General features: G+C 36.6%; 1 protein-coding gene across 1 annotated transcript in view; it reads left to right on the plus strand.

Annotated features, from left to right (window-relative positions):
- Nucleotides 1–16,839, plus strand: part of POLK (DNA polymerase kappa) — a 73,899-nt gene that overhangs the window by 31,017 nt on the left and 26,043 nt on the right. Inside the window, exons 3-4 of the mRNA XM_081233013.1 lie at nt 5,748–5,867; nt 14,453–14,605. Of these exons, the coding sequence (XP_081089139.1) occupies nt 5,748–5,867; nt 14,453–14,605 (273 nt within the window). The remainder of the gene's footprint in view (nt 1–5,747; nt 5,868–14,452; nt 14,606–16,839) is intronic.

A 16,839-nucleotide genomic window follows, 5' to 3' on the forward strand; every position in this document is an offset into this window, starting at 1 on the left:
TGTTACTATACTTCTGGATTTGCCAGTCTATGGTAACACAGGGTTGCATTAATTTATATTTCTCTTATTGAAAAGTGAGATTGTACATCTTTTTCATATGTTTAAAAGCCACTTACATGTGTATTTTTTACACACTGTCTCTTCTTACCCTTTGCACAATTTTCCATTGGATTATTACCTTTTGACTTTGCTCATGGTAGTTTAGTCCTGTGCAGTAGTTTTTTGTTTGCTTCTTTTTACGTACTTGAATTAGTTAACTACATATGACTTTCTCCAAGATCATAAAAGAGTTCTTTAATGGTTTTTTTCTACCATTTGGGGGGTTTCATTTATGTATTATGAAATATCCATGCAGAAAGGTGTAAAATTTAAGAGAATATCCTTATTCTTAGCAAATGCATGCTGATAACTGCACCAACTTACTCTCAAATGGTTTAGCCAAAAAAAGAGGGTGGAGAGAGAAAGAGAGTGAGTGTGTGTGTATGTGTGTGTGTGCGCACACAAGCACACATAAAAGTTGGGAGAGAAACCGAATGTAGCAGGATATCAACAATTGGTCAATCTAGGTGAGGACATATAGGTGTACATTGTACTATTCTTTCAACTCTTGAATATTTGGAAATTCTAAAATAAAGAGTTGAGGGAAAAATAATTTTTTAAGCATATAAAATGTAGATACAATTTTAAAAGTATCAATAAAAGATAATTAAGAGATGAAATAAGGAAATATAACATATGGGTTGGATATTGGTTGGAACAAATACATTTGGAACATTTACAGGAATTTGAATATAGGGAGGATACTAGATAATATTAAGGAATTATTGTTAATTTTATTAGTTATGAAATGTTATTATGATTACATATTATTATGGAAAATGGCCTTATTTTTAAAGATACATGCTAAAATACTCTATAGAATAGCTAAATGTCATTATATCTGTAATTTTCTTTAAAACAGTTCACTTAAAAAATCATTGAAGGAAATCAAGCAAAATGTTAACAGTTGTTAAATCTCAGTGATAGTTTTATATATTATTTATTATAGCAATCTCTATATTTTTCTGTTTCAGACTTCTTTGAAATTTTCATCATAACAATTTTTAAAAGACAAAGAGTAAAGCCTATGATCCTAGTTTTCAAGTTAAGAAATAGAATACTTAAGTTATCTTAGATGTCCCTATCAGATCTTCCCTCTTTCTTCCCCATGTCTCAGTACCATTTACTAAATATTCCATCCTTTCCTACTGATCTGCAGTGCTTTCTACTTGTTCTGGTAGATTATTTGTCTGTTCTTGCACTATACAACATGATCTTAAATACAATACTTTAAAGTCTTGATATCTGTTGGAACAAGTTCTCTTTTTTTGGCCTTTGTTCTTTTACAAGAGTATCTTAGGTATTCTTGAATCTTTGCTCTTCCATATAAATTTTGTATGATATTAATATGTATCAATCATAGAATAGATACATATGTATTTTATATATTAATATATTTGTATATTTTATATAATATATATTCCTCTAGTAGGGAGGAGGGGTGAGTTTATCTGAAATATCTTTCTTAAATTGAAATTTTCTAATTCTTGCCACTCCATAGCAATTTACTTTTTAAAAACTTTTATCAGAAAATTTTAAACATACCCAAAATTAGAATAGTATAGTGAATCCCAGGTAATCATCACCCAGCATCAGCAGTTATCAACATTTTTACAAATACTGTTTCATCTTTCTCACTTACCTCTCCGTACTGAATTTTGGAGGTGGAAAGTAGAGTATTTTAAAACAAATCCCAATAAATTGGACAAATTTCTAGACATTCACAATTTTCCAAAACTGACTTAAGAAGATACAGAAAATCTAAATAGACCTATAAAAAGGAAAGAAATTAAATTAGTAATTAAAAATCTCCCCCCGCCCAAAGAAAAAAAAGAGATCAGGTCAGGATGTCTTCACTGGTGATTTTTTTTTTTAATACAGCAGGTTCTTATTAGTCACCCATTTTATACACATCAGTGTATACCTGTCAATCCCAATCGCCCAATTCATCACACCACCACCACCACCCCGCCGCTTTCCCCGCTTGGTGTCCATACATTTGTTCTCTACATCTGTGTCTCAATTTCTGCCCTGCATACCAGTTCATCTGTACCATTTTTCTAGGTTCCACATACATGCATTAATATACGATATATGTTTTTCTGACTTACCTCACTCTGTATGACAGTCTCTAGATCCATCCACGTCTCAACAAATGACCCAATTTCGTTCCTTTTTATGGCTGAGTAATATTACATTGTATATATGTACCACATCTTCTTTATCCATTCGTCTGTCAGTGGGTATTTAGGCTGCTTACATGACCTGGCTATTGTAAATAGTGCTGCAATGAACATTGGGGTGCATGTGTCTTTTTGAATTATGGTTTTCTCTGGGTATTCACTGGTGAATTTTATTTGACAGTTAAAGGAGAAATAATACCAATACTCCATAAGTTCTTCCAAAAAATAAAGAAGGATGGAACACTTCCCAACTCTTTCTATGAGGCCTGTATCCCCTTAATACTAAAGTCAGACAAGCAGAAGATTATAGATCTTTATAAATGTAGAAGTCCTCATCAAAATATTAGCAAACTGGATCCAACAATATATTAAGATTATGTAGCATGACCAAATGGGGTTTATCCTAAGAATGCAAGGTTGGTTTAGCCTCCAAAAATCAATTAATGTACTATACCATGTTAATAGAATTAAGGGCAAAAAACACATGGTCATGTCAATAGATGCAGAAAAATCATACCTGACAAAATCCTGTACCCATTCATGCTAAAAACTCTTAATAAACTTGAAATAGAAGGGAACTTCTGCAACCTAAAAAGGACATCTATAAAAACCTATACACCCCAATAAAAATTAAAAAACAAAAAACAAAAAAAATCAAAAAACAAAAAACCCTATAGTTGTCACTATACTTTATGGTGAAAGACTAAACACTTTTGCCCGAAAATCAGGAACAAGGCAAGGATGCCCAATCTGACCTGTTCTTTTCAACCTAGTTCTGAACATTTTAGCCAGTGCTGTCAGGCAATTAAAAGAAATAAAAAGCATCAAGATTGGAAACAAAGAATTAAAACTATCTGTTCACAGGTGACATGATCTAATATATAGACAGTCTTAAGGAATTTCAGGAGTGCAACAATTGTACCCTGAAAATTACAAAAACTTGGTGAGGGAAGATAATGACCTAAAAAATGGAGACATATGGCTATTCAAGGATGAGAAGATTCCATACGGTTAAGAAGGCAATTCTCCCCAAATTGATCTGTAGATTCAGTGTACTTCCCTCATCAAAATTCCAGTGGCTTTTTTTTTTCTGCAGAAATTGGCAAACAGATTTTTAAATTTATATGGAAATCAGAAACACCTAAAATAATCAAAACAATTGTAAAAAGGAACAAGCATGGGGGTCTGACTTTCCTATTTCAAAACTTACTATAAAGCTACAGTTATCAAGACAATGTGCTACTGCCATGAGGCTAGACATATAGAACAATGGAGCAGAATTGAGAGTCTAGAAATAAATGTTTATAGTTTATTGATATTTGTACCAAGGCAAAAGGATAGTCTGTTCAGCACATGATACTGGAACAACTGGATATCCACATGCAAAAAAGATGAACTTATTAGACCCTTAACTCACACCATACACTGAAAATTAACTCAAAATTGACTTAAATGTAAGAACTAAAGAAATAAACCTTTTAGAAGATAGGAGAAAATCTTTGAGATCTTTGGTTAGGCAAACATTTCTTGGATACAACACTGAAAGCACAGTCAGTAAAAGAAAAAGTTGACAAATAGGGCCTCATCAAATTTCAAAATGTTTGTACTTCAGAAGATACCATTAAAAAATACAAAGATAGGACTTCCCTGGTGGCACAGTGGTTGAGAGTCCGCCTGCCGATGCAGGGGACATGGGTTCGTGCCCCGGTCCGGGAAGATCCCACATGCCGTGGAGCGGCTAGGCCCGAGAGCCATGGCCGCTGAGCCTGCGCGTCCGGAGCCTGTGCTCCGCAACAGGAGAGGCCACAACAGTGAGAGGCCCACGTACCGCAAAAACAAAACAAAACAAAACAAAGATAAGCAACATACTAGGGTAAAATATTTGCAAAATAAGAAGACAACCCAATCAAAAAATGTGCAAAAGATAGAAATAGACATTTCACTAAGGAAGATATAAGAATGGCTCATAAGCACATGAGAAGATGTTCAACATTAGTCATTAGAAAAAGGCAAATTAAAACCACAATGAGATGCCATTCATAGTATTATAGCCTAGAATGGCTGTAATAAATAAGACAGGACTTCCCTGGTGGCACAGTGGTTAAGAGTCCGCCTGCCAATGTAGGGGACACAGGTTCCATCCCTGGTCTGGGAAGATCCACATGCCATGGAGCAACTAAGCCTTTGTGCCACAACTACTGAGACCACGTGCCACAACTACTGAAGCCCACACTCTGCAACAAGAGAAGCCACCGCGATGAGAAGCCTGCACACCGCAACAAAGAGTAGCTCCTGCTCGCTGCGACTAGAGAAAGCCCACGCACAGCAACGAAGACCCAATGCAGCCATAAATTAATTAATTAATTAATTAATTAAAAAAATAAGATAGACAGTAACAAATGTTGCAAGGATATAGAGAAATTGGTACCCTCATACACTGCTGGTAGGTTTGTAAAATGGTTCTGCCACTTTGGAAAACAGTTTGGCAGTTCCTCAGAAGGTTTAGCATGGAGTTACCATATAACGCAGAGATTCCACTCCTAGGTACTTATCCAAGGAAGATGAAAACATGTGTCCACACAAAATGTGTACACAATTGTTCATTGCAGCGTTTTTCGTAATAGCCAAAAAGTGAAAATAATTAAATGTCCATCCACCTTATAAATAGATAGTATGTTCAGTGATGGAATGACGGATGATTTTCTAAAAGTTATTTTCTACATTTTATTTAATGGCTAACATTAAATTTGTTAAAGTACTGTTTACCTAAAACAACTAGACTGCCAGTTATTTCTCCACTAAAAAAATGGGTTTATTCAAGATCAGCGGAAAATTGCAGTTCAAGGTCTGCAACCATGGCAAGCCAAATGCAAGTCCCCAGCAAACCTGGAGAGGAAAACTCTTTCCAATAAGGGGAAAGGAAGTTGGCAAGGGTATAGTAAACAGAGTCCTTGACTTTTCATTGGCTGAGTTCTTGCCAGAAAAGGAGTCTTCTTTGTCTTGCTTTCTACTATCATCAAAGGGCATGAGAGCTCCCCCTTCTGATCTCTGACTCTATTTAATTGAGGTTTCTGTTAGTTAATTTTTTACAATAATTTTTAAGTGAAAGTGAAGGAGATAACTAATGACCCAGTTGACTCTAAGGCCTTGGATATGCCCGGAGGATCCCACCTAGGACACATTGTTATTTTCTGAGTGCAGATCTGTACTCATCTCTAGAGTTTGTACTGTGCTACATACTGCCTCACAACATTCCTATGATTTAGGTAACTATAAATTCATTTTACAGATAAGGAAACCTAAAACATAATAAGATTAATTTTAGGGTAACCTAGCTAGTAAGTAATGGAGGTAAGTTTTGAATTCAGTCATTCTGTTTCTAGAGTCTGTGCTCTTAGCCATCAGGTTTGCAGTGATGCTTCCTTCAAACATTCTTCTTATACTTTATTTTGTTTTCCTATGTAGGGGTCCAGATTTTATGGAAACGAGCTCAAGAAAGAAAAGCAAGTCAACCAACGAATTGAAAATATGATGCAACAAAAGGCTCAAATTACCAGCCAGCAGCTAAGGAAAGCACAATTACAGGTATTAATTCAATTGCTAAATAAAGTGGAAGCTGGTAGAATAATAATTGATAGTTAAAATGCATCATGGTCAAGTCATAACTGAAAACAAGGTGAAATGTAAATGTTCATTACATTGTAAAGCATAAAATTTAACAAATGTGCATAACAACTTTGTTAAATACTGCTCTACCCTTTTACATAAAGATCCACACCTAGGGCTTCCCTGGTGGCGCAGTGGTTGGGAGTCCGCCTGCTGATGCAGGGGACACGGGTTCGTGCCCCGGTCCGGGAGGATCCCACGTGTCGCGGAGCGGCTGGGCCCGTGAGCCGTGGCCGCTGGGCCTGCGCGTCCGGAGCCTGTGCTCCGCAACGGGAGAGGCCACAACAGTGAGAGGACCGGGTACCGCAAAAAAAAAAAAAAAAAAAAAAAAAAAGATCCACACCTAGACATTGTCACCTGCATTATACAGAAGAGTAAATGGAGCCTTAGTTAGGTTGTGACTTGCCCAGCTTCATATGACAGGTAGTTGGCAAAGCTAGGATTTAATCCAAAGCTTTTGTTCTTTTTATTATGTATGTACATTGCAGCTAGAAAAGCCCACAAGATAAATGTGGCATGTTTTCTGAAAAACTAATTTTGCAAAAAAGATTTGGGAGAACATGTTAACCAATTAAATTGGAAAGTACTTTAAAACATAATTGTGTTACAGTAAAACGAAAAGTCATGTAAATGGTAGAGTGCCAAATGTATGTGAACTTTTAAGATAAAACACAAGACTTCTAAAAATGTGGGGCCTTTGGCTTCTTCAGCATCTTTGGGGAATAAATACTCAGTTTCCTGTGGTATTAAAAGTTATTTCAGTAGAAGAGTTTGAGAAGAGCCAAGCTACAAGGCATCATGTGGTAGACTGAGAACTCAAAGCAGTAACATTAAAGTTTACTTTTAAGGACAGTTTTACCCTCTGGGACTTCCCTGGTGGCGCAATGGTTAAGAATCCGCCTGCTAATGCAGGGGACACGGGTTTGAGCCCTGGTCCGGGAAGATCCCACATGCCGCAGAGCAACAAAGCCCGTGCACCACAACTACTGAGCCTGAGCTCTAGAGCCCGCGAGCCATAACTACTGAGCCCATGTGCCACAACTACTGAAGGCCATGCAACTAGAGCCTGTGCTCTGCAACAACAGAAGCCACTGCAATGAGAAGCCCGCACACTGCAATGAAGAGTAGCCCCGACTCGCTGCAACTAGAGAAAGCCTGCACACAGCAACGAAGACCCAACACATCCAAAAATAAATTAATTAAAAAAAAAAGTTTTACCCTCTATCAAAATCTGATTCAGTTTTACAAAGCACTTTAAGCTATAACATAACAATAAAATTATAATATTAATCTACTGTGCTACAAAATTCTTTTCATGATAGAGTTCAAAGATTATAAATTTTGTTTTCTTTATCAAACTACAGTGTGTCATTTTCTTTTTTGATATATGCTTTCCTAGAGCATAAGCTAGTTTTGTTTTTTTTTAATTTTATTTATTTATTTTTGGCTGTGTTGGATCTTCGTTGCTGTGCACTGGCCCCCTCTAGTTGTGGCGAGCGGAGGCCACTCCTCACTGCGGTGCGTGGGCTTCTTATTGCAGTGGCCTCTCTTGTTGCGGAGCACAGGCTCCGGGGGCACGGGCTTCAGTAGTTGTGGCTCAAGGGCTCTAGAGCACAGGCTCAGTAGTTGTGGCGCATGGGCTTAGTTGCTCCGCGGCATGTGGTATCTTTCTGGACCAGGGCTCGAACCCGTGTCCCCTGCATTGGCAGGCAGATTCTTAAGCACTGTGCCACCAGGGAAGCCCCAAGCTAGTTTTTTATCTTCTGTGTTAAGTGGTCTGCTATCATGACTAAAGATGATTTGTCAGTCAAATCATCAGTTTTAATGCTTCATAGCAGTCCACTGTATGGAGGTGCATAATTTATTTACCTCATCCCACCGTGGTTCCAGTTTTTTGCTTTATATACAACATTGGGATGATCATTTGTATTCATGTATCTTTGTACTCTCCCGTTCTGTTATTTTCACCAAAGATGGTACCATTTTACATATTCAACATAAAAGTGCTGGTTTCCTCACATACTTGTTTAAAACTAGATTTTATCAATTTTATCAGTCTTTTAGTTTTTGCTGATACAGTGTCTAAAATATTATTTCATGGTTGTTTTAATTTGCCTTCCTTTGACTATGACAGAGAAGGAATGTCTCTTCACATATGAATTAGCCATCAATATTTCCTTGTTGTGGGAATATCCTCCTTTATTCTGTTTGTTAGGATATAGGCTAAGTAGCTAGCACAAGAGACTCAAAAATAAAATGGTTCAAATAAGTTTATTTCTTTCCTACATAATAGGTATGTAGTCCCAGCTGGTCTGGTGGTTCTGATCACCATAGTAATTTAGAGACCCAGGTTCTACATTGTCTTGTTCTATCATCCCCTAGTGTTATCCTTACCTGGATTGACAGAAATGGATTACCTTCAATCCATATTCCAGCCTCTGGGAAGGAAGAAAGAACAAGGAAAATATCATCCAAGGAAAGTAATTTACTATTAAACAAGTGAAAAAGAATTTGCGCACATTACTTTAGCTCACATTGAAGTTTCACGGCCACACCTAAGTGCAAGAGAAGCTGTAAAATATATTCTCTAGGTGGGTGGCCATGTGTCAGCTAAAAATCTATTACTATAGAAGGAAGAGAGAGTAGATTTCAAGGTTCAACTAGCAGTCTAAAGCAATACTCTTTGCCCACATTTCTAGAGGAGTTTGTATCTTTTTCTCCCCGTTTATAGATCTTATCATACATGAAAAAATTTTTTTCTCTGCCAGTTGTAAAGATTTTTCTAATATGTTGTTTGTCTTTTAATTTTGCAGGGATTTTTTTCCCTGTACATTTTTAAATGTTTATGTAATCAAATCCAGCAGTGTTAAAAATTTTTTTCTTGGCTTTAGTATTGTGCATAGAAAGTTATTCCTCACAACCAAGCCTGTATGTTCTTTTAGTATTTTTATAGTTTTTTTATATTCAAATCTTTAGTCCATTTGAAATTTTGATGTAAGGTATGAAGTATATTTTTCTTAAATAGTATTATATTTTCCCTTAATGGTATTATTTTTCCTAAATGGTGATCCACTTGTCCCAACATCATTTATTTAATCATAAGTCCTTTCTCCACTGAATTGAAATGAGGCACTTCCATATACTAAATTTTCATTGTGCTTGGATTTGTTTCTGGACTCTCTCTCTCTCTTTTTTTTTTTTTAAATAAATTTATTTATTTATTTTTGGCTGTGTCAGGTCTTCGTTGCTGCATGCGGGCTTTCTCTAGCTATGGTGAGCAGGGGCTACTCTTTGTTGTGGTGCGTGGGCTTCTCATTGCAGTGGCTTCTCTTGTTGCGGAGCACAGGCTCTAGGCACGTGGGCTTCAGTAGCTGTGGCACATGGGCTCAGTAGTTGTGGCTCGTGGGCTTTAGAGGGCAGGCTCAGTAGTTGTGGCACATGGGCTTAGTTGCTCCATGGCATGTGACATCTTCCTGGACCAGGGCTCAAACCCGTGTCCCCTACATTGGCAGGCAGATTCTTAACCACTGGGCCACCAGGGAAGTCCCTGGACTCTCTTTTAATCAACTGAATCTTTCCCCATATCAGTACCATGCAGTTTTATTTATTGAATCATAATAATATAGTTTAATATTCCCCCTCACTACTCTTTAGAAAAAAAATTTTTTTTTCTCATGCATTGTGTCTTTCACATAAGTTTAAGCATTATTTCATCAAGTTAAAAAGAAATTCTATTCTGTCCACAGTAACACTGTTTTTAAGTTGATATTAATCCTTAGGCAGTTTACTTTCTCTTTTTGGTAAGTTTTATTGATTTAGAGTCTACAAGTACCTTTAATAAAGTTTTAAAGATGTAATACATAGGAGTGGTACAATATAACAGCTTCTTGCTGTTTATACTACTTTTAAAGCTCATTTCCTTAAATATGCTAAAAATCTGAGGAAACAGAAAATACCGTACATTGTGTAGCAGTACTTCAGGTTTTGCTACGGTTTTAGTTGATATTCCATGGGAGGCTCTGCGGCATCTTTTGCAAGGGAAATGGCAGGAAATGTGTTTTATGTTGATTGTAAAATTGTTTCAGTTTTTGAGCTTCCTTTAAAAGAAGTTGTATAAGTGGGAGGGTATTGAGGAAATCCTAAGGAGTCTAGAAGGTCTGAAAGAACAGAGAGGTTTTCATGGGAAATGTGTTTCTATTTTAGAGTCATGAAATTTCCAAATAGTAGATTTTATTATGTGTGATAAGATAAGAAAGCTCTGTAGGCATAAACTCCCTTGATGTTTCTTGAGAACCTCCCTAAGTATTCCCCACCCCATCCCATCCTCATTAAACTTCTTAAAAGCACAATCATTTTTGTAGCTGTCAAAACATCTTATTATAACATGGGCTCTTGAATTGAACAGACAAACATCCATGTTATATTAAATGGCAACTACACAGCAAATCAGTGCATTTTGACCACTTTAACACTTGATTTGGAGAACCCAGATTTACTCAACAATTTTTAGGGTAGTATTAAGTCAAGAAAATGAAAAACAATATTTCTGAAGTAGTCTCCTAAATGTAATCCAAAAGCGGGATTTTTAAAACATAAATAAGACATAATATGGTATAAAATATACCACTAGAGCTTGATTTGAGCTTATTTCAGTGTTATACACTTTAAGAATTCATTTTAGGGAGGTATCCTAAAATAATGAAAAGAGCACAGGCTTTAGAGTAACCTGTTTTCCAGGTCTAACATTTACCAGCTCTATGACTTAGGGCAAATTAAATAATCTTACTGAACTTTAGTTTCATCTATAAAATGGGAATAATAATTATTCTCTCAATTAATTTGACCATTAGGTGAGTTAACATAAGAAGCATTTTTCATATTACATATAATATACTCAGTAAATGTCATTTCTACTTTAAAAATTATAGTTAATATCACTAAGCCCTTACCATATCCCTAGATAAGTGAGTCATATGGGTATCTCTTAATTCTTTCAACCTTTTGAAATTGGTTTAGTCCCTCTTTACAAATAAAGAAAGTAAGGATGAGAGGGATTAAGTTACCCACTATCATGTAACTAGTAAGTGGCAGGCTTGAGACCCAAACAAAAACCCACTGTGACACACGCTGGCTCTGAACTGTAGCAAGAGGGACTGGGTACATATTAGAGACTCAAATCAGAACTTGGAAGTCATTTGGAAGGAAAAATGGAAGAAAGGAAAACATGAATGAGAATTTCAGTAGAAGAAACTGGAAAAACGCAGTGGTGGTATGCATTTGGTAGATGTAGAAGAAAGAGTTCAGATAAGGGTGACTAATGAGAGATAGTAAAGCAAAGTGGAATGTGAGTCATTCAGTGGCGAGGTTTCCTTTTGGCACCTGTACACTTGTTTTAAGCACAGAAAAGACAATAGATTGCTGAGGAAACCGTCATAGCATTAATGTATGAGTCTAAGGAGAATTTTTTCCCATTTGGTTTGTTTTCTATTTATTATCTTTTTTCTTTTCACCGTTTCTGGGTTAAGGTATTTCAGATGCTGCTCCCTTATTCTCAGTTGACTCAAATCTAAGGCACATTTTCTGGATTGATATAGAGTCGTTTTTAATCTACCCTTGTTTTTATTAGTCTCCATGAATTGTTTACATCTTTTTTTATGTCAGGATGCTATTCTCTAGTTTGAAATTGAAGTACTGGAAGAAATAGTTATTCTAAATCTGGATGATAAATTGGAGCAATGTTAAAACGTTCTGTTTATTAGGTGTGGTATCTCACTGTGTGAGATCAGCCTTCTCCAAACTTTTTCTACAAATAGTACTTTCTCTTTTTTAATCAGAAATATATATATTATATATATAGAATAAATATATATAAAAGAATAAAATTTATACTGATATGTATAAATGGGTGTACAAGTCTCTCCTCCCTTTCTCTTTTATGAGGAAAGAATTTATGTTTGTTTGCTTGTTTACATAGTTACCATTATTTATTTTCATTATGAGAACCTTTAAAATTTACATTCTAGTAACTTTCACATATCAGTACAGTATTGTTAGCTATAGTTATCATACTGTACCTTAGACCCCAAATCTTACTCATCTTTTTTTTTTAACTGAAGTAGGTCAGTTGACCTATAACACTATGTTAGTTTCAGATGCACAATATAATGATTAAATATTTCTGTATGTTACAACATGATCACCAGGATAAGTCTATAGTTACCATCTGTCATCTTACAAAGTTATTACCGTATTATTCCCCATGCTGTACACTTCATCCTTGTGACTCATTTATTTTGTAACTGGAAGTCTGTACCCTTTAACCTCCCTTTGAGGAAAACTTTTTAAAGCAGATAAGGTCTTTCTCCTGATGGAACTCACAATTTAGAGTCTAATATTACAGTAAGTGCCATAGTAAGAGCAGGAAAACAAGTAAGGGAACATTGAATTCTGTGGCATAGAGGACAGAGATCCAATTAAGTTACAGAGACACGTCGGAGCTGGTCCTTGAAGGGTTGGTGACAGAACTAGGAAGGGCATTCTGCACAGAGGAACAGCCTGAAGAAGGCACAGAGCACCCCAGCTTATTCAGTGAGTTGCAGCCTAAACAGGAATGGATCCTCTAGGAAGTCTCACTGTGGCTACTGGAGACAAATATGAATCAGGGTGATTGTTTCTAAAAGAGGAGTTGCGGGGCTTCCCTGATGGTGCAGTGGTTAAGAATCCACCTGCCAATGCAGGAGACACGGGTTCGAGCCCTGGTCCAGGAAGATCCCACATGCCACAGAGCAACTAAGCCCGTGCGCCACAACTAGTGAAGCCCACGTGCCACAATGACTGAAGCCTGTGCACCTAGAGCCCGTGCTCCACAACAAGAGAAGCCACCACAATGAGAAGCCCGCACACCGCGATGAAAAGTAGCCACTGCTCACCACAACGAGAGAAAGCCCGCACACAGCAACAAAGATCCAATGCAGCCATAAATAAATAAATAAATAAATAAATTTTTTTTTAAAAAAGAGGAGTTGCAGTTTTAACTTGTAGCTAGTAGGCCAGGCGTCACTATAATGTTAAGAAGGAAGACCTTGAAAAAAAAATTCTGCAGAATGAAAACAAGGTTGAAGTCCAACGAGGGGAAAAAGCTAAATTATGCCCCTGAAACTCTCCACCTTTTAGGAAACCTACTCTAGGGATCTCCACATGATGGAAATTGCTTTCATTCCAGAGCTCACCCCACTTATTTCTTTCTGGCTGCTTTTCCCTTAATTTTTTACTGCTTTGTTTTGCAGTTCTCCAGTGATCCTTTTGGTAATAGATTGCATTTATTGAACTTGTACCATGTGCCAAGACACTCTTCCATGCTCTTTATGTATTCTGTTTCATTCAATAGCTTTCTTTTCTCTTCTCTTCATGATTTTACTTAATGCTCTTACTGACTTCCTTATATGTTACTAGATCAAAATGGTCACACAGCCACCCCCAGCTGCAGGGGAAGCTAGAAAACTGTGTATTTAGCTTTTTCAGCCTGTATAGTAGAGGCCACAAAAAAGGAACACTTGGGAATGGGTATGTCTGCTACATAAACCCTTTTCTTACTGCCCTACTTTGGTTATTCCTTTCATTTCTCTTTCTTCTTTCTTATCAATCCAGCTCTTTTTCTGTAAAGAAACAAAAAAATTCCTTAAAGATTCTTCACTGTTATATTTGATATATTTATATATGTTGAAATTTCATGAACGGATAAATTACAGATTAAATTTTCAATTTTGATTTGAATACACTAACAGTTATCAAATTTTAGCCTTGTAAAAACAATTCTACAGAGGAAATGTTTACAGTATGCCTTAGGACGACTGATTGTACAGTAGTATTCAGCATAAACATCATATGCCAAAGAAGTATAATCTTTTATTGTACATTTCCTTTGTTAATATTCTAAGATGTTAATATTATGAGTCAGGTGGGAGTTGTTGTTTATTTTACCTAAACTGAAGCTTTTAGTTACAGTAAGTTGTTTTCCAAATTTATAAAACAGTAGAATCATTTGATATATAAACAGTTGGAATGCTTTATTCATTCAGTAAATATTTATTAAGTACCTGTTATGTACTTGTGGGTATTGAAAAATGAAAGAGTTAGTAGGGAATGATATTTGAGAATAGACTGCCTATGTTCATGAAAATAAAAGCCTTAATAAACAGTAATCGAATAGATAGGTGTGGGGGTGGGTGGGTGAGTGGGTGGCCAGATGGATGGATGGACAGACAGAGACAAATTGACACCTACTAAAAGTAAGATTAGTAACATTAGTGTTGGGAATTCCCTGACGGTCCAGTTAGCACTTGGTTCTTTCACTGCCATGGGTCCAGGTTCGATCCCTGGCTGGGGAACTAAGATCCCACAAGTCACTTGGCCAAAAAAAAAAAAAAAAAAAAAAGATTAGTGTTATGATTAGTGGTATTTCAATATTGTGTTGTCTAAAGTACGTTAACTTTTTAAAAATTAAGGTTGACAGATTTGCAATGGAATTGGAACACAGCCGGGACCTGAACAATACCATAGTACACATTGACATGGATGCTTTCTATGCAGCTGTAGAAATGAGGGACAATCCAGAACTGAAGGATAAACCCATTGCTGTAGGATCAGTGAGTATGTTGGTAAGTAGATAAAGATCAAAGACAAATAGGAAGTTCATGACATATTCATATTCAAGTAATCCTTACTGATTCACAAAGGGGAAAGACTATTGAGTTCTACCAGTTCAATCAGAGTATTTATATGTGTTCAATTACTGAATCCTTTCAACATCACTTGAGGTACAAATTTTTATTTCCATTTGACAGATAAGAAGACAAACTCAGAGAGGGGTTTAATAATGTCCCCAAAGTTACAAACCTGGTAAATGGTAGAGTGGCATTGTATCTTTCTGTTGCAAATTATATTTTTCTTAAGTAACTGTTCTAGTTAAAGAGAATAGAAAAAGAAAGAAAAGGAAATGTTATTCTAAAGCAGAGGTTTGCAAACAATGGCCTACAGGCCAAATCCAGCCCACTGCCTTATTTTGTAAATAAAATTTTATTGAACACAACATTGTAAATCAACTATACTCCAATAAAAATTTAAAAATTTTTATTGGAATACTGTCACACCCATTCATTTATTATTGTTTCATTAAAAGAGCAGAGTTTAGTAATTGCAACAGAGGCCATATGATCTGCAAAGCCTAAAGTATTTGAACCCTTACAGAAAAAGTTTGCCAGCACCAGTTTTGGAGTAACATGTTTCATTAAGGTAAGTACTGTAATTAAGTGGTTTTTTTCCATGACTTGAAACCTTTGCACTTCTGTGACTATGTTGCTTTTCCTTATTGCCACCCTCACCATAGTAGGTAAAGATGACCAGGATAGCTTTGTGTAGCTAAAGATGTGTTGGGAATTAGAAACAGCAACTGGAGTATATGGGTTTTGGTATTAAAAAAATACAAAAGAAATAAGGAAGGTTCTTTCCTGTTCTACTCCTTTCAATGCCTTAGATAACTATTAACCTGATTCCTGAGTTATTTTATTATAAAACTATAATCTGTTTGTTCATTATCTCTGCTCCCACAAGTATGCAGGCAACTAACAATCCTGGTTCCAAAGTAATGTTTGTAGGAAAGGATACTCTCCTCTCTTACAAATCATCAACTAATATTTGAAAAAAATATATTTAATTTTATTAAGAATATATTTCACCATATATTTATGTGAAATTATGTATATGAACCCCTTCAGTACTTACTGGACACCCATTTATGCACATGATTCTGTAATTTGAGCAGAGGACAGTGGGGATGGTTCATCTCTACTCCACTAGGGGTTGGCTGGGCCTATTTAGCTGGGGCTGAAGGATCCAAAAAGGCTTCACTAACATGCTTCCAGCTATGAGCTTTCCACTCCACGTGGTGCATCATCATTTTGTAATCTAACACAAGATCTTACATAGTTGCTGGATCCCACAAAAGCAAAGGCAGAACCTGCAGACTTTTTTTTAATTTATTTTTTATACAGCAGATTCTTATTAGTTATCTATTTTATACATATTAGTATATATGTGTCAATCCCAATCTCCCAGTTCATCCCACCCCCATCCCCACTTTCCCCCCTTTGTGTCCATATGTTTGTTCTCTGCATCTCTGTTTCTATTTCTGCCTTGCAGACCAGTTCATCTGTACCATTTTTCTAGATTCCACATATATGCGTTAATATATGATATTTGTTTTTCTCTTTCTGACTTACTTCACTCTGTATGACAGTCTCTAAGTCCATCCACATCTCTACAAGTGACCCAATTTCGTTCCTTTTTATGGCTGAGTAATATTCCATTGTATACACGTGCCACATCTTCTTTATCCATTTGTCTGTTGATGGGCATTTAGGTTGCTTCCATGACCTGGCTATTGTAAACAGTGCTGCAGTGAACATTGGGGTGCATGTCTCTTTTTGAATTATGGTTTTTTTCCCCCTGCGTCCTGATGTGCACACTACTTTGTGTGTACCCTCCAAGAGTGGAGTCTCTGTTTCCCCTGGTCCTGTAGAAGTCCTGCAGCCAAATCCCGATAGCCTTCAAAGTCTGGTTGTCTGAAAATTCCTCCTCCTGTTGCTGGACCCCCCCCCACCCAGTTGGGAAGCCTGACGTGGGGCTCCGAAGCTTCACTCCAGTGGGTGGAGTTCTGTGGTATAAGTGTTCTCCCGTCTGTGAGTCACCCACCCAGCAGTTATGGGACTTGATTTTACTGTGATTGCGCCCCTCCTACTGTCTCATTGCAGCTTCTACTTTGTCTTTGGAGGTGGGGTACCTTTTTTGGTGAGTTCCAGTGTCTTCCTGTTGATGTTTGTTCATCAGTTAGTTG

The sequence above is a fragment of the Mesoplodon bidens genome, assembly GCF_964165515.1.
Source record: "Mesoplodon bidens genome assembly, chromosome: 4".
Lineage (NCBI taxonomy): Eukaryota > Metazoa > Chordata > Mammalia > Artiodactyla > Ziphiidae > Mesoplodon > Mesoplodon bidens.